This window comes from Gymnoscopelus braueri (assembly GCF_963280865.1).
Source record: "Gymnoscopelus braueri genome assembly, chromosome: 14".
Classification (NCBI taxonomy): domain Eukaryota; kingdom Metazoa; phylum Chordata; class Actinopteri; order Myctophiformes; family Myctophidae; genus Gymnoscopelus; species Gymnoscopelus braueri.
Genome location: NC_137619.1, coordinates 19,455,482 through 19,478,748, shown reverse-complemented (window position 1 = coordinate 19,478,748; position 23,267 = coordinate 19,455,482). Strand labels below are relative to the sequence as shown.

Here is a 23,267-nt window from a genome sequence, read left to right as displayed (position 1 = left end):
TATGATATAGTTGACATGAATAACAGTGCTTAGCAACAGTTTAGTATATTATACTAAACTGTTGCTAAGCACTGTTATTTATGCTAGTGACCTCTGGTTTCTCCAAGACTTGAGCAAAGAGAGGAAATGAGTTTAAGTTAAATAAAGACATGCCCTGACCTTTCAGAACTTACAGTAATTGGGGAAATTGCTGTTTTGCTAAACCAACACTCTCAACTGCTGCGCCAACACACTCACAAGCAAACTGTTGCACTGCAAAGCTCTTTAAAACTTGTTGGCTCAAAATGAGAAATAATAATTGTTTGTGTCTCTCATTAAAATACTTAAAACGAGATTAAGGCTGTGTACCCATTTTAGGTGCAGTTTACTTTATTCATTTTTACACAATAGGCACGATGAAATCCATCTGCAGAATTGTCAACTCACGACTCTGAAAATGAAATGACCATAGTGAAGAGAAAGGCAGGGGAAGGCATAATTGTGAAATGTGTTTGTCTTTTAATTTCTATTCAATTCATTAAAGTTTTCAACTCAAAACAAATGTTATTGTTGCTCTGCATTAAAAGTATGTCAAACATTTCTTAGCGGCTGCTTGCAGTACATTCGCTCTGCGTAAGATGTATCCACAAATACAGGGAACCCTTATTTTCTAAGGTTTTAAAGTGTGGATGCTTTTGTTTTGGAGTTTAGCATGTCATGATACTGTAAAACAGTCAATGGTTTGAACTTTGAGGGTACTAATACAGGATATTAGATACTGTATACAACATTCATTTGGGCATTACCCGTTTAAGGTTGGGCAGTGTTCATTAGCCACTGATACATTTAAACCTACTATATTGATGTTATCCTATTAAACTATATTTCCCAATTACCCGTTTGAGAAGCTGTAGTTCAGGCAGCATGGTAGGAGCCATCAATTCCACCGTTGTCTCCTCGTACCACTGGGTTTCCTGAAACAAGAAACAAATAAATGTTGAGTTTATTTCAGTGTGCACTGTGCAGGGTTTGCCCTCGGTAACACACATGGTAGCAGTTTTGAGATTCAGTGCCTTGCCCAAAGGCATTTTACCACAGTTGGAGTCAGGGTACCCTCAAGTTGCACACCGCTAAACTATATCCTCTAGTTGGGGCCGGGCGTCAAATCTGCAATCCTTTTGGTTATTGGTCCGCTTCCATGTAGAAGATTTAACAATCAACATGAATAAGCTCACATGATAAAGACATAAGACTTTGGCCTCTAGTTTGAGGGCAGTAAACTGGCTGATAACTACCCAGAGGAATAATTCCTTCAAGTCCATAGGCGCTACACAGATCTCCCAGCAACAGAGACATTCCAAAGTATGACTGAAATCATCATTGTGGATTTGTCATTCCTGATGTGGGTGTGTGTCAGCAACATTCCACTGACAAAATGCAAGTTTGACTAACTAGAGGTTTAGGCCGCTATTGCGGCCTTCACATCTAGTAGCCTAGGCTAAATATACTATTATTACAATTATTGTGGGCATGCATATGGCTACATATTTAATGACAAACGAGATGCAATAACAGAGAACAGATGAGCGCAGAGCGCACACTCAAAATATTTGCTATAATTAAATTTAGCTATATTTGACTTATAGTTATGTGTGGGCAAGGTGTGTTCTCCTATTGTTATGGAAACATGACATACATGTAATGATATAAAGTTAGAAGCAGGTCCAGAGGCTCGAGTACAGGATAAAGGAAGGTATGCAGTCAGGAGAAATGACTCCTGACTGCAATGTGCACCAGAAGGATATATTTAGCCAAGCGCTTGGGAGAGAGATGGCTGACAGGATGCGGCTTACAGGTCAGCCCGACTTTTGGGCTATGGAACTGACAGGAAAAGGGGACTTTCTCCTTAATCTGTTGTAATCATTGTATGATGTGTTGTAATATTTGATGATGTATTTCCAGGAATAGGATATGCTTCATAGGTCAAAGCACATAATATTTACTCTCTCCCACAACCATGAGAAGTTGATGTTTATGCTGTTTGAGCTAACTAAGCTATGTGTGCTAATAACAACACAACCTGGATTCAAACATTGCACGTGTGAATCTGCGTGCTAGTGCTATGAAGATGATATCCAAAGCGCCCTCCAGCTCATAAAACACAGTGTGTGTGGAGTTTGCAGCATGTGGCTGTGGTCATGGTGTGCACTCGCAGCCCTAAGTCGACGCATGCGCAGTTTGATATCAACAGCCGTAACTCGACACATGCGCAGTTTGATATCATATCAACAGCTGTAACTCGACGCATGCACAGTTTAATATCAACTGCGTTATACTCCCGACCTGTGGGAGGCAGCCGTAAGTGGCGGAAACTACATGAAGAAGAAGGATAGAGTGGTTCGTACAGAGGCAAAATATGTCCCAAAGAAGGAATACAAATGTATAGAGAAGAATTAAAAAGTAGACAATCCAAAGGCAAAACTACAGGCATTATTGCTTTTTAGGCTAAATGTGTAGGAAATTGGACACGTGGTCTGCTAGAACATAAATACAACGTAGCAAAGACAAAGAATCACACAAATAATCAGACGGAAACGATAACACTGAACGATAACACCGGCAGATAACCCAGAAGTCCAATCACTACGCGATTGTATTAGTTAGGATAGGATGACAGCCATATGTAATTGGTAAACAAAAATGTACCACTCCTTCATTTGCAGAACCCTGTCCAAGACTGGAAAAGGTAGACAGCCGGCTAAATAAAATGCAATAGAAGCCAGTGTTCTTGTGGTGGGTTGTACCTTTTCATTAGACAAACCTTTTTAGTCCATTAGCACCAGCTGTACCAGTTCTGCTGCTGTGTGTGACTTCCGAACCAATCAATTGAGCTGTGTGGAAGATTTATGGTAAGATTACCTTACACTGTTATGTTGTTCAACTTTGGCCTTGTATGTTGTGACCATTTGAATATCAGAGTCAAGATTCCATGGTATAATGGCACAGGTACTGGTATTTCTTGTTTTAGGAACAGCTTGGTCAAGTGACACATGCAAGTTCCTCTCTTATCTTTGTATATACCTGTAGTAGCTGTGCTTTTCTCCCTGTTTTACTCAGAGAGGACTACTTTACCACCATCCTGAATGTACTTCTCCCATGAGCTCATGTATTAAACTTCTATCCTGTAATGTCTCTGACTCGGTTTGCCTCAACATAATACTGTACATACAACATAAATATGAACATTTACTGCCCTTAGAGGCCTATGTAATTGTGTGTGAGCGCCACACACAGGGAGTGACATTGATAAGTAATTGATGTCCACAGTGCAAGGCTTAGTGTTCTGCTGTGAACAGTAATTGAAATGATGGCTGGAACTGAGGTGTTCCCAAAGAACATAAAGCAGCCTCCAGTTCGCCTTCAACCTTCTGCTGTCCTTCAACTGTAGGGAGTCAGGGACTGTGTGTGTGTGTGTGTGTGTGTGTGTGTGTGTGTGTGTGTGTGTGTGTGTGTGTGTGTGTGTGTGTGTGTGTGTGTGTGTGTGTGTTTTATTGTCTGACATGGGAACATTTGGTATGCAGCAAGGCAAACAACAGCACACTCCCCATTAAGCAACCCATACCAGACATATCAAATGAATGATGTCCAAGGGAGAGAGAAGCATGGGGAGTGTGTGTGCATGCGTGTATTGCTGCATAGACTCAATTAAATGGAAAGTGAAGGATATTTTCAGAAACACAAAAAGGCAGAAAAACTTTGTGAACAGCTATATTTGTACAACTCATAATTGAGAGGATATTTACTGCACAATGAAGATATAAACAGCAGTGAGTCGGATATTACAGCAACAATGGCTAGCTTTATAACACACTGGGCAGAAACCACTGACAGCGGGGCAGAAATACCTCATTAATGTTTGAAATAAGTGGAGTGCTCCAGAAGGACAGGGCTGATAGTATCTTAGAACATTTGGCACAAATAAGGAACATACAGTATAACGTGCTGTTTGCGGTTTAGATAAAGGATGGAGAGCAATTATTCAAAGAAAATGATGTAATCTATCACTCCCACGTTCCCAAAAGTGAGTGCTTTTGTAGACAAAGAAAAGCTATCACATTATTCTCATTACTGGTATTAGGAAAACAAAAAGTGCTCCTCGGAGCACAGGTCTCCGCCAGGTCAGGTACGTTATTGTGGCCTCCTGGTGGCGCTATAATAGGCCAATGTGAAAAGGGTGACATTTATTCTAAGGCCTTTCACGGCAATCGGACACTGCATTCATGATTTGAGGCATTTTGTTCCGAAAATGTGTTTTGCTAAATTAGACCTGCTGGTGGCGCTATGAAAGGCCAATGTGGCATTTGTTCCTCGGCCTAGAGGGAATGTGCGTGTGAAATTTCACGGAAATCGCAAGCTGCGTTCATGATTTGAGGCCTTTTGTTCAAAACGGACCAATCCTGCAAACTTTGGAAGTCAACCGTAGGCAATGAGGATGGAATATGGGAAATCGGACAGATCCGTGTTGATCACATGACTATAGAGATACTGTGTACCGATTTGCATGATGTTTGGATAAAATCTGTAGGAGTAATATTTAAAAAAATTGGTTTTGCACAAATCGACCTCCTGGTGGCGCTATCACAGGCCCATGTGAAAAATCTGGGGCAGAGGTTCTGAATTGGCATCCAGGGAGTGTGTGTGTACAGTTTCGCAGCGACCGGGCCAACGGTGGCGGAGATTAGCTGCTCGCACACGGACAGGACACACGGACGGACAGACATGGTGCAAAACACTCTCTCTCGCCAAGCCTTTCGGCCTGGCGCAGACAATAATGGCAAGTGAATGTAAAATATAAAATGGTAGGTTTAAACCGTGTTTTAAATCATGTTTTCATCACAACACAATTTAATCTAAACTCCTACTTGGCACAACTCACAAAACTACTGGGATCAGATATCAAATAAATGTCATATGGCTTGGGTGTGAGCTGACGAAGTAACATAACCTTCAACAATATTCCCAAACACATATAAGCTCTCTACCTGTGCTCAAACAAGCATGACAGCACACAATCAAAATATAAACATCTGTTGCGTTGATCAGACCGGAGTTTGACCGTTCGTGGTGGAAAAAGTACTCAAATGTTGTGTGTGTGTGTGTGTGTGTGAGCATGTACACTTATATATCGTACATACACCATATACACTAGGCTATATGTACTGCATGTGTGTGCAGTGTGCACAATATATAGGTGATAAATTGTACATTCTGACTTATATGTATTGACTGTAAATATGTTAAGCCATTCATTAAGAGACCCAGTCTTGTGTCAGAGCCTATAAGCCTAACTATTTTATTTGATCTTTATTTTGAATGGCTCATTAGTTTTACTGTACCTGATCCTGTGTCCTTATCTTATGTACACACACATGCATCCATTTGAGTGTACGTATGTGTGTATGCATGAACTGTATGTATGTGTGTGTATGAAAGAGCTTATCATGAGGAAGTGACAGCTATGGGTTAGGGTTGACAGGAACATCTGTGACGCAGAGATAGAGGGAGGGACAGAGAAAGAGGATCCAGAGAGACATATCAGGAGACACACACAAAGCGAGAGAGAGAAGTGATGGCGGAGACAGAAATTACATGGCTCAAAGATTCCTCATTTACATTAGAGGAGACAGGAAGGTCAACAAATGGTATAACCAAATGTGTTAGGTCTAGGAGGCATTTAAAGGATACGACCAGTGCTTTTTCACACACATGTATGGTTTCATCAGCGTAATCCATCATTGTCCAAACATGGACAAAAGCCAAACACTGCACTGCATTTACATAGACATACTTCCATGGTGACAGACTAGTACTACTTGCTATTGTGAAACCAGCAGAACCCTTTAGCGCCGCAATCATTTAAAGCCACTTTCCACCTGGCAACCTTATTTTGGGCACGTCATAATATTGTCAAATCCCCCCCCCCCCCCAAACTAGCAGATCTACAAGCTCGAGTTGTACTGTAGGTGAGGAAAACGTACCATGGCTTGAAGCAACAGATAAAAGTTGCTCAACAATATTATTTGGATTTACAGCATGTCATGCAAAGGTAGCTATAAAACCAAATTGACCTGTTTCTATCTCTTTCCCTTCTGCTCTCACTCTAGCTCTACCCTCTCTCTTCTCACAGAATACTACATTCTGTAGTAGTAAGTAGTAAGTGATGGAGCATGCTCAAAAAAAAGAATTTCACCCACTTCTTCACACCTGCAAACCGGCGTTGTTAAATATAAACCTGACAAGGCATTAGTATCTGCCTCTACATCTCCAACTACTTCTTTTTGATATTTTGGGTCATTTTTTGATAGTTATACAGTGTACAGACTGACAGTAAGCAGGGAGAGAGAGTAGGGGAGTGACATGCAGCAAGGGTCCGCCAGGCTTGGGAATAGAGCCCAGGACTCGCTGTCAGGCATCAGAGCCTATGGTACGTGCCTTAACCACTCGGTTATCATCGCCCCACATCTCCTTGTTTTTTTAAGGAAACTACTGTACCTACAGTAATAGACCTCAGATTTCAAAGAAGATCAAATCATAAAAGCACTGGTTCTAAACTGTAGTCTTGAGAACCACCCGTAATGCATTATAAGAGGTACCACATTACCTTATAGGTGACATCTAAGAGGGCGTAGCAGGGTTTGAGGCTATCCACATCCACCGGCACCAGCAGACGAGGCTCAGCAGCCAACACCACCAGGTGACGCAGGGCCTGGAGGTGATAGCTGTGGGAACAGTAGTGACATTCACACTTTGAGATAGAAAATACTATGAAGTACTACTACATCAGTAGTAGTAGCAGTAGTAGTAGTAGTAAAAGGAAGAGCACTGCAGCAGAGGCACATGTGTGGGAAATTAAATTCCAGGTCAGCAAAGGTACATGAGAGACCACCATGGTAGCATACAGTATTACCTTAATAAATATAGTACTTTATCTAAAAGTAATATATTATTGTCAAAGGATCAACTTTATATTTTGTGTCTGGATGTGACTGCTGAACGTGTAGTAGTGATTGTCCATACTGTGCGAGTGTGAGTACAGTATGTGTGCGCGTGTGTGTGTGTGTGTGTGTGTGTGTGTGTGTGTGTGTGTGTGTGCGCGCATGTGCATGTGTGTGCGCGCGTGTGTGTGTGTGTGTCTTACCGGTTGTCAGTGCTATGAACAGGAAAGTGGGGGTAGAGGGCACACAGCAGGGCAGCAATGGATGAGTTGGAAGTGCTCAAAGTATACCTGACACAAAACAACAACATAGTAAAAAAAAAAAAAAAGATACAAAGTAGACAGAGGTAACAGTCAATACAGGGATGTGCACTGGGGAATGTACCCTCACATATAGTAGTACTACACAGAAATGAACAAGCACATTTGAATGTTCAGGCTGCTGTGCGGCCTTCACACCAAGATTTTTCACAGCCTGAAAATCCAGTTTCAAGTAGTTTATGGGCATGAGACATTTGTGGCGTAATACAACAACACAGTATAAAATACAGTACATAAGGGTCACAAACCGTCCCCACGAGATCTTTTTTTTTTATAGGATCATTGCCTGTGGTGGCCCTTTAACCACTTTTACCCTGGTGCCCTTATTTGTCATCATTATAGGCGACATTCACTGGATTCACATCCGTCCATTCCATTTTACAGGGTCCGCGGATCATTGGCACTCAATGTGCTAATATTTAAAATTCTAAATTGTTTAAACTTCTTCACATTTTGTTAGCCAAAGTATAAATCTGTCTTAAGTGGTTAGTACTATATTTTATATAGAGCTTTCATTTGCTATAGTCAATCCCTAACTCCATACCACATCGCCCCAAACTCAAAGTGGAACCAAGGGGCTAGCATCCGGGTTGTAAATTGAGGCTATATAGGAATAGAAAATGACACTTTCCCGGTTTTAATGGGGTTAAGCAATAGTTTACCCCGTTTTTAAAAGCACAAAGTAAAATCCTGAGAGTTCGTTTAACTCAGGGGCAGGTGTTCACGGGCCCCTTAAAGGTCAATTTGGTTACATTTGTACACTCTCAAGAGTTAAATGAACACTCAAGATTTGACAGTGCAGGTGTGCATGCCAGCTCACAAAAGACCCACTTAAACATAACAGTCAGCTCTTAAGTGTCTTCAACTAATTATGATTGCTGGGTCATAAAGTAAGGGCTTTTATGGAGAGGGAAGGGTTACTTGTTAGGTCAATTGAGTTGAGGGGTCAACTGTGCTCTCATAAAATGAATTATCTAGAGATTGTGAACAATAGAGATAACCAGGGAAATTACCCTGTTTCATTTATAACCTGTTTTCTAGTCTCATTTATCATTTTTAAACCACACAGTAAACAACATCACAATGTGAATGTACAGTACTACTTTGGTCTTTTGAGTCTTTAGACTGTAAAATCCTGAGTGTTAATTTAATAGTGAGAGTATACGAATATAACCAAATGGACCCTTACAGTACATACATAGGCAATGTGTCTATGTGTTGCACCCTCTATTTGTCCCCCCCCCTGTCTATTGTATATTGTTTTACTCTTAGTATTGTATATTTGTTTACTGAGTGTACAGCACTTTGGTTCAACGCTGTTGTTTTAAATGTGCTCTGTAAATAAAGTGGATTGGATACAGAACGTGATTATGCGGTCGTGGTCAGTCACCGTCATTGGTGGGCCAGTTAGACTGCTATTTGCGAACGCAGCGGAAGGAGGCAAATTCACAAATTTTTGTGAATTTGTATTTTTCTAACATGCTCCTTTTAACGCAGATTTTTTTTTTTTTTTTACATATTTTTTTATTGGTTACTTTTTTTTTTTTTTTTTATTTCATATTTATCTTAATTTTTTTGCGTTCGCTTCCCGCGTTCGCGCGTCTTACTTGTATTATTACCTTATTTCGTTGTTTTTACTGGATTATTTTCTTTGGGCCCCTCTTTTATATCCATGTGTTTTATCTTGTTTTATATTTATGTTAGCACAGTCTGCAGAGCATGCCACACCAACATTTCCCTGCTTGTACACAAAATAAACTTGTGACAAATAAACCCTTTTGAATCACAAATGTTTTTCCTTTGCTAGATGTTTATGTAAAGCAAATTGAATTGCCTTGTTGTTGATATGTGCAAGCCAAATAAACTTGCCTTGCTTACAGTTCAATTTGGTTACATTTGTACAAATGGATAATGGATTTTACTGTTAAATAACATGAAGAAACCAACAACTCATACCACAGCCTAATCGTGACAGGTTATTTTGTAGTTTATTTCAAAGTATTATCATTTTGTTTGTAATTCCATGCTGCCCAAATTCAAATGAATTACTAGTACACAAACAAAATTACATATTTTTGTTTTCAGTGGTTTTCGCTGGCAGCAGTGGCACACTATTACACTATTACTCTGGCAGTCAAAGAGTTAAGTTAGTCTATACCATTGATATATCCTTCGTTATCTCTGTATGACAGTCATATTATGACAAGAATGACAGTCATATTATACCAGCTTGTGCCAAGCTATTTAACCCTTGAAAAGTACTGTCATGACTCTTGCATCTTACTAAATATTTAAAAAAAAAACTAAATATTAAACTACGGTTAAATTAAGGTGCCTTTCACATATAAAGTTTACTTTTTAAAACATCCGGACCAAGAACCAAAATTGTTATATTATTAGATCATTAGAAACTCTGCAGCTGCAATGAGGCACTCAGGTCAGGATTATATTAGATAAGAATTAATAGATTAATAAGAATGAAATTAGCTGTGTCTCTGAAACAGTGTACTGTGTAATACTGCAGTTTATATTAGAAGCGTAGTAGTTGTTATTTACTTTTTGTTAACTATTCTTTAGTTCTTTTCCCTATGCTTGCCAGAGGGTGAAGAGTAGCGTGTGTCTTTGTCTACTGTAATTGGCGACTGTAAATTAGCGAGTGTTCCGCTGAATTCTGTGACCGGAGCCCTTACGCCCGTTCAGAGTATCGGAAGGCATTGCAGACACCCCATTGGCTTAAAGGACAGCCAATGAGGAGAAAAAGTCACGACTAGCACAGCGACTGAACTGAATATAGACCAGCTTGCTTCACAAGCTGGTAAAAAAAAGTGTAACTTTCACTTCAGACTTCTGCTGAAAAAGCACCTTGAATGGGAACAGAAACTTTCAAACAGAAACCAAGCGGAAAGAGAATCATACAGCGACAGGGAGTGACAGAGACAGCAAGGCTGATTGAAAGAGACAGATGCAGACATAGACAGGTCAAGCAAAACCAAAGAGACCTTATCAGGTAGTGGTTTAAAAAATGAAATTAATGAGAAAGAGAAGAGATAAAGATGTGAAAAATGCACAAGCTAGACAGAGAGGTAAATGAATGAAACCGGTTCAAAACCAGAGCAAAACAGATGAATGAAAGAACCAAAGGAAGAGAGCCTGCTCCTGTAACCACAACAAACCCCTCTCTAAATAACCTCACTGGCTCTACATTTGACTTTACAATTAAGTCCTGACCAGAGAAAAATGAAAAGGTTGAGGTGAAAAATGGGTTGAGGTGGGTTGATATTAGGAACACATCATGAGTGAGGAGGCTCATTGTCTTTCATAAAAATTCAGTGTTTATATAAACCTGGTGTGTGTGTACACTGTACATCTACATAATTCATGTGTCATTCTTTTAAAAATAGCAGTTCCAAGTCCTGCCTTGCTATAAAAAAAGAAAAGAAAAGCGGTGTCTTCTCCTCCGCGTCATCAGCGCCCATACCCTGGGTTGGTTTGGCTTAAGGGCCTACTCTGTGTGGAGTGTGCATGTTCTCCCCGTGTCTCCTAGCGTAGTTAATACCCTCGCAAAAACATGTAGTAATGCTGTTCGCTATACCGCCTCCCCCGCGACAGCCGGGGCGTCTGATGTAGGGGAAGGGAACTGGGAACTGGGCCCTGGGATCCCTAGGCTGTCGGGGGAGTGTAGCGCCCAGGATCACTTAGAAAATTGGCACCGGGTGAAAAAGGATAAAAAAATTGTGTGATAAAACATTTTAATAAAAAAAGTGAAAGCCCTAAAAATGTGTCTCTTTTAAATTAAAGACCAATTAGGGTTGCTATTAGGGTAAGGTCAGAGAGACTGCAACAGCTACGATGCCTGTGTAAGTGCACGGGAGAGATGGCGGGTTTCAGTTAAAGCCCATATCTGATTACCACCAACATGCTACACATATCCCAAGCACCTATGACATACACGACAGAGAGAGAGAGCGAGAGAGCGAGAGAGCGAGAGAGAGAGAGAGAGAGCGAGAGAGCGAGAGAGAGAGAGAGAGAGAGAGATGCAGTTTGATATTACTGTGTCAGCCAGTCTGTATTATTAATGGGGCATACCTCCTGGCAGAGTTTTGCGCTCCAGTTGTAGAGGTCCACAACTAACCAAAAACCGAGACCATACCCAAGAAGTTCCGGGTCCAGAATATTGACTCGTCTCTCAGGTACGGGTCGGAACCATTGTAATTGCTGCAGCTCTCTGGCAAATGAATCTGAAATGGATTTACCCATATGGACCAGTTCTGCTTTATTTTAAAACTTTAATCTTTGGTTTTAAAATTAGACGTATGCATTGTACTTATGTTCATCATCAGCGGGGACGGTACTCACTCCCAGGGGTGTATTGGTGATTTTTTTGGGCGGCGGAAAGCTATTTAAATGACGGCACAATGAAAAAACGCACGGCACACGCACATCGCACACATTTGATTTTACCTCAAAGTAGGAAACGTGTTTTTATTGGAAATGACTAGTTTTTTAGCTTAGTTCTAGTCTTTTTATATTAATAAAACTAATTCAAGGAATGCCTTGAATTATAGGAGCTGAAACTAAAAGTTTGCTTTGAACGAGTATCTTTCTCTTCTTCGAAGGTGGCTGAGGCATTGCTGCGTGCAGATAGGCTACTGGCAGCAGCGACTGTGTTGCTTACCGTGTTGCCTATGTGAGGAGTGAGGATGCATTTACACACTCACTTGTAAACCTGTTATGCAAAGTAGCCATTTGGGTACTTGGCTCAAGTTGGCTGTGGCTCATGAATCGAGGTAGGTGGACTCGTTATAGCCATATAGTTAAGGTTCTAGCATGCACGGGCACACATCCGTACCATGCCATACCTGAGCGTGCGGCCGTGCGCGTGAAAAAATATTGCCCCCAAGCCGTGGTGTCACATGAAGCGACCAAAAAACACCCCTGCTCACTCCTCAGATTTAATGCAGCCAAGACTGTCTGTGACTGAAGCCTCCCCTCTGCTGTAGTAGAGGTGGGGGTGACAGTCAGAGATGGGGATAGTCTCAATGGGGAAATGAGCATTGTTTTACAAAGCCTTGCTGAAAATATTATTATACCTGTATAATGTAGCCTGTGCATCGGGTCCAGTAACCGGTCTAGACCCATCAAGCAGAAGGAGCGAGTGTACTTTGCGGCAGCGGTAGCTGCCAAGGCACTGCCGGAAACTGCCGCTGCAGTGTTTCCTTTGCCGTGGCAACTGCCGGCAGCTGCAAGCTGGCTATATAGCATAGTTTTAATTAGGTTAGGTTTAGGCATGGTTTTACTGAGGTTAGGGTTAGGCATGGTTTTACTGAGGATAGGTTTAGGCAAGGTTTTTACTAAGGTTAGGTTTAGGCATAGCTTTACTGAGGTTAGGGTTAGGTTTAGGCATAGTTTATCTGACAGCCACAGGCAGCTGCTGGTGCCTCCAGCCGGAAAATGCACTTGCTGTCCCTCCCACTAAGGTCTGTTTCGGACCGGGTCAAATTATCCTCAGGTCCGTTCCGGAAAGGTTCCAACTTTTTGGACCTGTGCACACCTCCACTGCTTTTTTTCATACAGTAGATACTGTAAGTATAAAATTTAAAACAATGCATTTTTGTTCATGCCCCCCTCTATTGCAAATCCCTTCGCAAATGTGTAATTCACGAGCATGCATGTGTGTAATCCTCTCTTTCTTTTCTGCTTCCATCAAAGGGTGACAGTCACAATGCCATGTTACGGGCCACAATTAGCTGTGTGCGTGTGTGCGTGTGTGTGTGTGTGTGTGTGTGTGTGTGTGTGTGTCATAATGCTTACATTTCACCTCCCTCCTGCCGGGGTTAATTGCTCAGGTCAGCATTATGTGAGTGTGTATGACCTCAATCGTATCCGTTTATGTTTGAGGTCCTGCGCATCACATTCATTTACTATGTGTCATCAGCTCATTTTCATGTTACCCCCTCCTAGGAAAGAGTGTGACCTATATTTAAGTAGGCGTACGTCTCCTATGGGAGTGAACTTCATATACACAGAGTGCACTCAATCCATGCCTAAAAACCCCTCATTAACTCGTCTCCTCCCTTTCATCTACGTCCTCCCATGACTAAAGAGGGTTAATAGGTGAACTCAATTAAGGGGTCCATGCTTTCACCTGGAGTCTGCGTCATGATGGAGGCCTTAGTATGTTCTCACTGAAATATATGAGTGTTGTGCTTGCTTTATATCCCGTTTATTATGTATATTATGCTTGTACTGCACCAGTGTGTATAACTGTGTCTGTATCTCACTTCACTCCTATGCACTGCAAAACCAAGGCCTAAACCATGCAGTGGTGTGTGTGTGTGTGTGTGTGTGTGTGTGTGTGTGTGTGTGTGTGTGTGTGTGTGTGTGTGTGTGTGTGTGTGTGTGTGTGTGTGTGTGTGTGTGTGTGTGTATAGCGTATGTGGGTGTTGTTGGTTGTCTCACCTCCCTCCCCCCAGGAACAGGAGGCCCAGGGCCATGTGATGAGCCATGTGGAAGCCATAGTTCATCTCCCCGCTGGTCCGTTTGTGAAGGAAGCGACAGAGCTGCAGAACCTTGAGGTTCCCTGAACCCGACATCACCATTGACAGGGACAACAGCACCATGGACAGACACGTCTGCAGGTTGTAATGACCAGTCTAAGGAGAGACGTTTAATACAGACAAATTAAATCAAACTTTATTTATACAGTATGGAGCACATTTCAAGCATTAAAATGCAATACAATGCATTTACATATGAAGTGAGAAGGTAATCATAAAATAATAAAGCAAATAGACAAAATCAACAAAAATTGAATAAAATAGGGAGCATAAATGCATCCAGACAGAAAGGTTTTAATCACTAGACTGAAGGAGTAAGACTGACAAAAAAATTGCATACTTTATCACTGACCCTGCCTTTATTTATCCTGGGTGAGGGGTTGACAAATGGATAGAGAGGGTGCTAAGTTGGCTGATAAAGAAGTTGACCAATCAGGTACAAGCTAAAGTGCTGAACTGTGTGCTGAACTGTCACCGTAATGAGTGACCTCGCTTTGGAAGGAACTCACTACATGTCAAACATGGACGAAAACTTGACCGTTAGATATTGCTGCTATGGATGATGAGGTAGTATTAATAGCACAGGAGTTCATCCATGTTCAACAGTGACCTTTGATTGTTCAGAGGATGGCTGTGAAATGTTACTGTCGGGATGACACTATTGTTTTTTTGTTCTTATTTGTTTGCCAGAGCAGCTCTTCACTGACAGCAATGTTAATCAAATGCTATTTTCTCCTCTCGGTGATTAAGTAAGGCTGTGCGTACGTGATGAACATTATCGCCTGTTGAAAGCCAGCGAGAGAAAAACAGACAAACTATACCAAGACGGCTGCTAAACAAACCATGGACATACAGACACATCTGCAGGTCATAAAGGCTACTGACCACAGTGGCAGGTGCAGAGGTCAGACACTTCATAAAGCTTCTGGCGAACTTGTAGAGGCATTCGAAGGCATCAGAGTTTGCGGAACCAGCAAAGCGGAAGCCCACAGCCATACAGGCCCCGGCGATGATGTAGTCATGGGCTTGGCTGATGACAGGAACAGGATTAAGTGTCAGATAGCATTTCTCTCTATTTGCAGAACATTCTTTTGGTTACGTTTTCCACAAAAGCATGTGGAAAATAGAACACACACTGAGCGTTGAAAACATGGTAAAACTTAGTACCAACATGGGAAAGAAGAGGCATACAGCTATACAGACTGATTGTATACTGATTTAACCCTTGATATTTCAATTTAAATTTCATTGAAATTGAAATTAACTAATAAAAAGCTGTAACTATCTAAACTCTCTTAACACTTTACCTGCCAATCACGAGTATAACCGTTGATGAAAAATACACCCGTTTACTGCCATGGAAAGCCATCCACGAGTATAACCGTTTTTCCGTCTTTTTTTTTTTCAATTTATCCACACAGAACCAGAGATATCACGATCCAAAGATTTCTAGCTCCATTCACTCCTTGGTTAACTTATTACTTTAAAATCCTGTATCTCGGCTCCTGTGTAAAAAAAAATTAAACACTGGCACTGGGGGAAGTAAAATAAAAAAAACCCTCTGGCAGGGAATGTGTTAAAAAGGAGGTCCATGTGAAATGGAAGACAGAAAAAGGCATCTGAGGCACAAGTCAAAAATCCTTTATTGAAGCAGAGAGACACCGACGTGTTTCAGGGTATGAACCCATACCCTGATTTTGGACAGTTTAACAGACACAGCTTTTTATTAGTCTATATTCAATAATCCTCAAAGAGCACCTAATTGATTGATTGATTTCACAGTACATAAACTATTCTTTTACCTAGTGCAGAACTTTCAATTTGTTCTTTCGAAATTAACTTTTAAAATGCCCGTTTTATTTAAAGCTTTGATTAAGCTGTAAATAAAAACACACTTTTTGGGGGGATTGAAAATATTTCCTTGTTCTCCAAAACTGAATCCATTTACCGTATTATTATTCTAACAGTATTATAAGAGCATTCGAAGAGCGTTCCCTGATATGTAAATGTGTTAATACATTCCAGCCTTTGTCTTCAGTACTCACGCCAGTGTCTCCATGTTGAGATCCTCTGAAACCACGGTGTTGCCAATGTTCTCTAAGATGATCTAGACAGCAATGAGGTCAACAAAACTGTATGATTATTAAAACTTCAGTAGACGGACACATGATTTATTAGGAGGATACAGTGGCTGTCCTGTGGAATGAAGCTGAGGTGTATGTCTGTGTCTGTGTGTGTGTGTGTGTGTGTGTGTGTGTGTGTGTGTGTGTGTGTGTGTGTGTGTGTGTGTGTGTGTGTGTGTGTGTGTGTGTGTGTGTGTGTGTGTGTGTGTGTGTGTGTGTGTGTGTGTGTGTGTGTGTGTGTGTGCGTGCGTGCGTGCGTGTGAGCATGCATTATTACCTGGGGAACATTACTGCTGACCCACTCAGCATTTGGCAGGATCTCATCCCACATAATGATACACCTAGCTAGAGTCTAGATAGAGAGAGAGGACAGAGAGAGTGAGATAGACAAAAAGTAAGCAAGAGAGATATGGACAAAAAAAGAGTGATGAAGTGAAAGTGAGAGAGATGAATGAAGAAAGAGAAAAAGGACAGGTGCAAATGAGCTGTTAGATGATTAGAAAAAGGTAGAGAAGTAGACATGAGAAAAATAGTCATTCACACACACACACACACACACCCTCAGTAGCAGAAACTCAGGTTTGATGAAGTCCAGCAGGAACATGGTGTCTGGAGCTTTTAGCCAATCAGCAATCGACCTGGAAGACAGAAATCAGGAAGTGACAAGGAGGTGTTAATAAAAAACGATAATGGGTCGCCCATTAGGAAGACAGACTCCGATGGATATGGGGGGATGACTCAACACTCTTGACCACTGGCAAATCAGAGCTAAGCTCTGAAGGATGCCAGAAGGGCCTGTTTAGGGCTTGCTCAAGTGTGAAGAATTTGTGATTTGGTGCTTGGAGATGAACAAACAGCGAGGTTACAGTGTGGTGTGCTCTGTTCGGATGCTCAGTAGTAAAGCACCTTCAATAAGATAGAGCTAATTGTCTGGCTCTGTGCATTACAGCGCAGGTTAAAGTCACCTGTGCATAACCCCGGTTACACATGTCTTAGCCACAAAAAAACTGGCTGTGTGGTGATGTACTATACTGAGGTCAATTCAATGTCATAGCCACACACAATTAGGGTTGTGTACCGAAATTCGGTAGGAACCCCAATAAGAAATGATGGGTACCGGGTACCCATACAAATAATCTAATTTCGGTTCTGCATATCGGTTCCTAGACACGCTATTTTTTCCCTCTTTTTTTTTTCCTAGACGCGCTCAAAAATGTTCAAAGGCATATATATGTCAGGACCAGAAAACATACATTAACCACTTCAGCCCTATATACATTTCGGCCATTTGAAAATAGCCTACCTACAAGCTCACAATAACTTTTTTAAAAGGAGGGAAAAAAAGAAAACAGCTCACTGCATTATCCACAAATGGATCAACTGTTGGAATAAAGGAGAAGATGTTAGTCAATTTAAGACATTTAATGAATAGAGTAAGGCTTAAGAGAATAAAGTTACTTTTGTTAAATCAACATTTGACCTCTTATTTTTTACCATTCTGGAACCGAAATAGGGAACCGTTAGGAACCGGAACCGATAAGCAGAACCGGAACCGGACTCATACAAATCCTAACGATACCCATCCCTACACACAATCCCTAACGATTTCATCATCTCTCAGGGTTGTATTAACTAGCGTTATCTTACTTACTTACTTACTTACTTACATTTTATTTAATCTTGTTCACATATTTTTCTGATATTTAGTGTCTTTTTGAGTCATCATGATTTTTGTTTGTACTTTCTGAGATGTGATATTCTTATTAACGGATTTTGTTAAGGGTGTAACTAAGTGATATAAAAGAATAATAATTCCCATAGTTATCATAGTTATATTACCGGTAGTTAGTAACAGAAAATACATTATAATTTCATCCCATCAGGAGAGGGATTTCATACTAGTAGAGGACCTGGCTAAGATATGTATGCACTTAATTTAGGAGAGAATATCTCAAATGTTTTTGGCTAATATGACCCCATGGAACAACTTAGGAACTATGAGAAATTCTCTATCCGGGGCGAAATACCCGAAAATGACCACGCCCTTTTTAAAATGACCACACTTCCAACATGGCACTATCTTCTAAACCGTTGGAGCAACAGATTTTCTGAGGTGCTCAAAATGTTCAGAATACTCATGTTTGGGAAACCCGTGCCCGAGCCAGCAACCCTACAGGTCATCATAGTGGCCAAATCCAATATGGCCGCTACCTGAAAAAGGTTTTGTCTATAACTTTTGAACCAGATGAGCTATGAATGCAAACTTGGTGTCTAAATCATGTTTTTTGACAATTAGAAACAACTATCGGAACGCTTATGTTTATGACTGGGTGTGGCTGGAACTCTATTTTGCATATTTCAAAGATGGGACTATCTGACAATTAGTTTTACTTTTTTACATTTTTGCAAACTTGGTGTCTACGTTATACTTTCTGAGCATTAAAAACACATTAGAATGCTCATATTATTGATTGAAGCCATCTAGAGCACTCTGATTTGCTTATTACAAATATGGCCTATATCAAAAATGTAAACATAAAGTTTCATCCAGATTTGAGTGTAGAGTTGTTGGAATGAGTTAAGATCAAACTGAAGAAAAGAAACAACCTGTGTACAGATGTTGAAACAATAGAATATGAGTTGAACCCAAATTATACAGCAACAGCCAGTACAGTATATGCAGAGCAATGCTCAGTATAAATTGAATAATATCATACTAGTCAAAGGTGTATAGAATTTTAACAATATTATGTTTAAATTAGAATCACAGATTATTTTTGTTCTAATCATACAACTTCTATATCGAGGTGCAACGGACTCCAGCTTCGCATAATTTGCTTTATGTCCACTACATGACTTTTGAAGCCACGGTGGAGGAGGATGGTGCAAGCTTTACTGGCATCTGCAAGATGGGTCCAGTAAGGTTCCCAAGTCTTAGTCATGGAGTCCCAATACCAGCCCAACGTACTTAAATCTGGGATGTAATGGCCTTTTGACATGCTGAATGTATGTATCAGTTCTGTTGCTGTTGTAACACCAAGACAATTATGTACAATGTACAATAATACAGATTGTTCAAATTCTATACATCCTATGATAGGATTACATTTATGCTGTGCATTGTTGCACATACTGCACTAGCTGTAGCTGTATAATTAGGAATGAGTTCTACTCTAAATCATTCTATTGTTTCAATAAAATTACATCTGGAAGATACATTGGTTGTTTCATAACATAGTGGCCATATATGTGATATGCACATTAGAGTCCTCTAGATAGATTAAATCATTAAGATAAGCATTCCAACATGTTTCTAATGGTCAAAAAACATGATTTAGACACCAAGTTTGCATTTGTAGCTCATCTGGTTCAAACATAGCCAAAACTTTTTTCTGGTGGCGGCCATATTGGATTTGGCCACTATGATGATCCTGAAGGCTCATCATAGTGGCTCGGGCAGATGGCTCGGGCACCCTTGCTACATCATCAGAGCATGCCCTGGGTTATATCTGGGACACATTTGGTGCTTTTAGATTGATTCACGCAAAAATATTCTTATGGCCCTGGACTGTAATAAGTTGACCGTTTTTAGCCGTTTGTTTTAGCTGTTCTGTAATAAAATATAAAATTTGACATTTTACACTTTTCTATTTTTCACTAACCATATATTGTGAACATTTTGAGCACCCCAGAAAATCTGTAGCTCCAACGGTTTAGAAGATAGAGCCATGTTTGAAGTAGCGGTCATTTTAAAAGGGGCATGGTCATTTCCGAGTATTTCGCCCCGGATAGAGAATTTCTCATAGTTCCTAAGTGTTCCTTGGGGTCATATTAGCCAAGAACAGTTGAGATAATCTCTCCTAAATTAAGTGCATACATATTTTAGCCAGGTCCTAGACTATACTGGATACAGGATAAACAAGTGAAATTGGAAGTGATGAAACCAAGAAATAAGCACACAAAATTGGAATTGGAACACCAATCCCGCTTTTTCTCCCCAATTAAATGGATAGTAGCACCTGTAATTGGATCCTGGACTTCCTGACACATAGGAGACAAACAGTCAGAGTAGGCAGCAACACATCAAAACCTGTTGAAGTGAACACAGGATCTCCTCAGGGCTGCGTACTGAGCCCCTTACTGTTCACTCTGCTTACACATGACTGCACGGCTAGGTTCAAAAGCAACCACATTTTAAAGTTCGCTGATGACACCACCGTGGTCGGCCTCATAACAAATGAGGATGAAGCTGCCTACAGAATGGAGGTGGAGCAGCTGGCAGTTTGGTGCAAAACGCACAATCTCGCCCTCAACACAGAGAAAACCAAGGAGATGATTGTTGACTTTAGGACAAGGATCAGGCCACAACATCAGCCAATGGACATCGATGGCGCAGCTGTGGAGAGGGTAACCAGCACAACATTCTTGGGTGTACTGTTGACAGAAAATCTGGCCTCGAGCAGCAACATCACTGCCATCATAAAGAAGGCCCAACAGCGCCTCTACCCCCTCCGTCAGCTGAGGAAAGTGGACCTGCCCATCCCAGCCCTGACCATGTTCTACAGAGGTGCCATTGAGAGCCTTCTCACTTACAGCTTCACCTCCTGGTATGGAAACAGCACAGCTGAGGAGAGGAAGCAGCTAAACAGGACAGTGAGAACAGCGGAGAAGATCATCGGCACCTCGCTGCCATCTCTGGCAGACACATACAGTCAGAGATGCATGAGGAGGGTAACCAAACCAACATCATCAGGGACACCACCCACCCCTCTCACAGCCTGATCTCCCTTCTGCCGTCAGGGAAACGTTACAGAAGCATCAGTGCCAGGACAGAGAGGATGAGGAACACTTTCTTTCCCCAGGCAATACGATTCCTGAACTCAAATCTCCCTAGTAGATGAACTTTGGGAGGTGCATGCATTCGATGCATCAAATCATGAACCAGTTGGAACAGATGAACTATGGATGAATTTCAGTCTCAACATTTTAGTCTTAATACTTTGTTTTTATCAGAGTATGCTTATTTTTATAGTGTGAATTCCTGGTTTTTAGGACCTTTTACTCAGGTCGATATTGTATGTTTCTGCACTGTTTGTTTTTATTCTTTTATGAATTCTGCTGTCTCTTACTGGGAGAAACATAATTTCGTTTGTTTTTCTAGCACTGCTCGCAGATGGAAAACAAATAGTAGGGGGTACTAAGCACAAAAAATGGCCAAATCGTTACGCGGCGGATAAAAGCATGAAATTTGATACAGATGTCCCTTGGGTCATCCTAAAACATCCTAGAAGGGGTGCCCAAAAAAATCTTAAACAGGAAGTGAGTTATGGACAAAATTCAAAATGGCCACCTAAACTGTTGACCGTTGACTCAAAAGACAACAAAAGAATCTCCAAAAAGCATAAAATTTGGCACATATGTCCCTTGGGTCATCCTAAGACATCCTAGAAGGGGTGCCCAAAGGAATCTGAAACAGGAAGTGAGTTATGGACTAAATTGAAAATGGCCGCCTAGTGTTGTCGATTGACTCAAAAGACAACTAAAGAATCTCATAAAAGCATACAATTTGGCACACATGTCCTTTTGGTCATCCTAAGACATCCTAGAAGGGGTGCCCAAAAAAATCTTAAGCAGGAACTGAGTTATTGACAAAATTGAAAATGGCCGCCTACAGTGTTATCCATTGACTCAAAAGACAACTAAAGAATCTCATAAAAGCATACAATTTGGCATACATGTCCCTTGGGTCATCCCAAGACATCCCAGAAGGGGTGCCCAGAAAAATCTTAAACAGGAAGTGAGTCATTGACAAAATTGAAAATGACCGTCTACAGTGTTGTCGATTGACTCAAAAGACAACTAAAGAATCTCATAAAAGCGCAATTTGGCATACATGTCCCTTGGGTCATCCTAAGACATCCTAGAAGGGGTGCCTGAAATTATCTGAAACAGGAAGTGAGTTATTGACTAAATTGAAAATGGCCGTGTACAGTGTTGACAGATGATGCAAAAGACACTCGTAAAAAAGAATCTCATATAAAAGCATGAAATTTGGTACAAATGTCCCTTGGGTGATCTGAATGCATCCTAAGGGGTGCCAAAACAAGTTTTAATAGTCTCTCAATGGAAAACACTCCTCCCACACGGGCTGCACTGCTACAATATTCAAATCGAGCAGCCAATCTGGCATTTGGTCCAGAAGCCTGAAAGCTATGCAATCTCTACCATCTCCTGACAAATATGGATGGATTAAAGTCGCTGATTCATGGACACCTTTATGGACACTCTTGCCAGAGGCTGCTTAAGTTTGTAGAGAACTCAAGTGTGGCTGCAAAGCTGAGCCCTTCTGTTCAAGAAAGTGTAGATGCCGGGATGCTGGGTTACCTTGCAGAGCATTATGCCAATGTGCTGGTAATTGCGAAATGGCACACATGAATACATGTAGTTACTAAACACTAATCACAAAAAAACAGTAATGATCAAGAAGAAAATACATGAGAAGATAGAGTGTAAAACAAGCAAGAAGATGTAGAGTGCAAAATAAATAAGATGCAGAGAGTAAAATAAGAATATGCAGAGTAAGATAAGATGCAGAGTAAAATAAATAAGAATATGCAGAGAGTTAGATAAATAAAGAAGATTCAAAGAGTACAATAAAAAAATAATGCAGAAAGTAAAATGAATAAGTGATGTAGAAATGAAAACAGAAGGTAGACTACAAAATACGGCAGGTTATGCACTGCATAACCTGTCGTATTGAGTCTGCATAATATCAGACTGCCATGGTCAACTGTTTAAACAGCCATTTAGAATTTCTTCAACATGGTCCCTTCCTAAAAGGTTTAATAAACAAGCAAATAAATAACCTCTTCTAGGATATATTAAGAAGCACTCAATGTACGTACCAAATTATACACTTTTATGACGTCCCTTTATGTTTTCTTTTGTGTCAACTGCTTTAGGCGGTCACTTCCTGTTTAAAACCTTTTTGGGCACCCCTTGTAGGATGCGTTCAGATCACCCAAGGGACATTTGTACCACATTTCATGCTTTTATGAGATTCTTTAGGTATCTTGCATCATCTTTCAACACTGTAGGCGGCCATTTTCAATTTAGTCAATAACTCACTTCCTGTTTCAGATTATTTTGGGCACCCCTTCTAGGATGTGTTAGGATGACCCAAGGGACATATGTGCCAAATTGTATGCTTTTTGGAGATTCTATAGGCTTTTTGAGTCAATCGCCAGCACTGTAGGCGGCCATTTTCAATTTAGTCAATAACTCACTTCCTGT

At 40.8% G+C, this 23,267-nt stretch overlaps 1 protein-coding gene across 1 annotated transcript in view; it reads right to left on the bottom strand.

Annotated features, from left to right (window-relative positions):
- anapc1 (anaphase promoting complex subunit 1) overlaps positions 1-23,267 on the bottom strand; it is a 73,607-nt gene that overhangs the window by 10,607 nt on the left and 39,733 nt on the right. Inside the window, exons 38-45 of the mRNA XM_080448620.1 lie at positions 16,534-16,612; positions 16,252-16,326; positions 15,897-15,958; positions 14,737-14,881; positions 13,754-13,947; positions 7,178-7,264; positions 6,641-6,758; positions 876-953 (exon numbers count right to left, since the gene is read on the bottom strand). Coding sequence (XP_080304746.1) covers positions 876-953; positions 6,641-6,758; positions 7,178-7,264; positions 13,754-13,947; positions 14,737-14,881; positions 15,897-15,958; positions 16,252-16,326; positions 16,534-16,612 — 838 coding nt within the window. The remainder of the gene's footprint in view (positions 1-875; positions 954-6,640; positions 6,759-7,177; positions 7,265-13,753; positions 13,948-14,736; positions 14,882-15,896; positions 15,959-16,251; positions 16,327-16,533; positions 16,613-23,267) is intronic.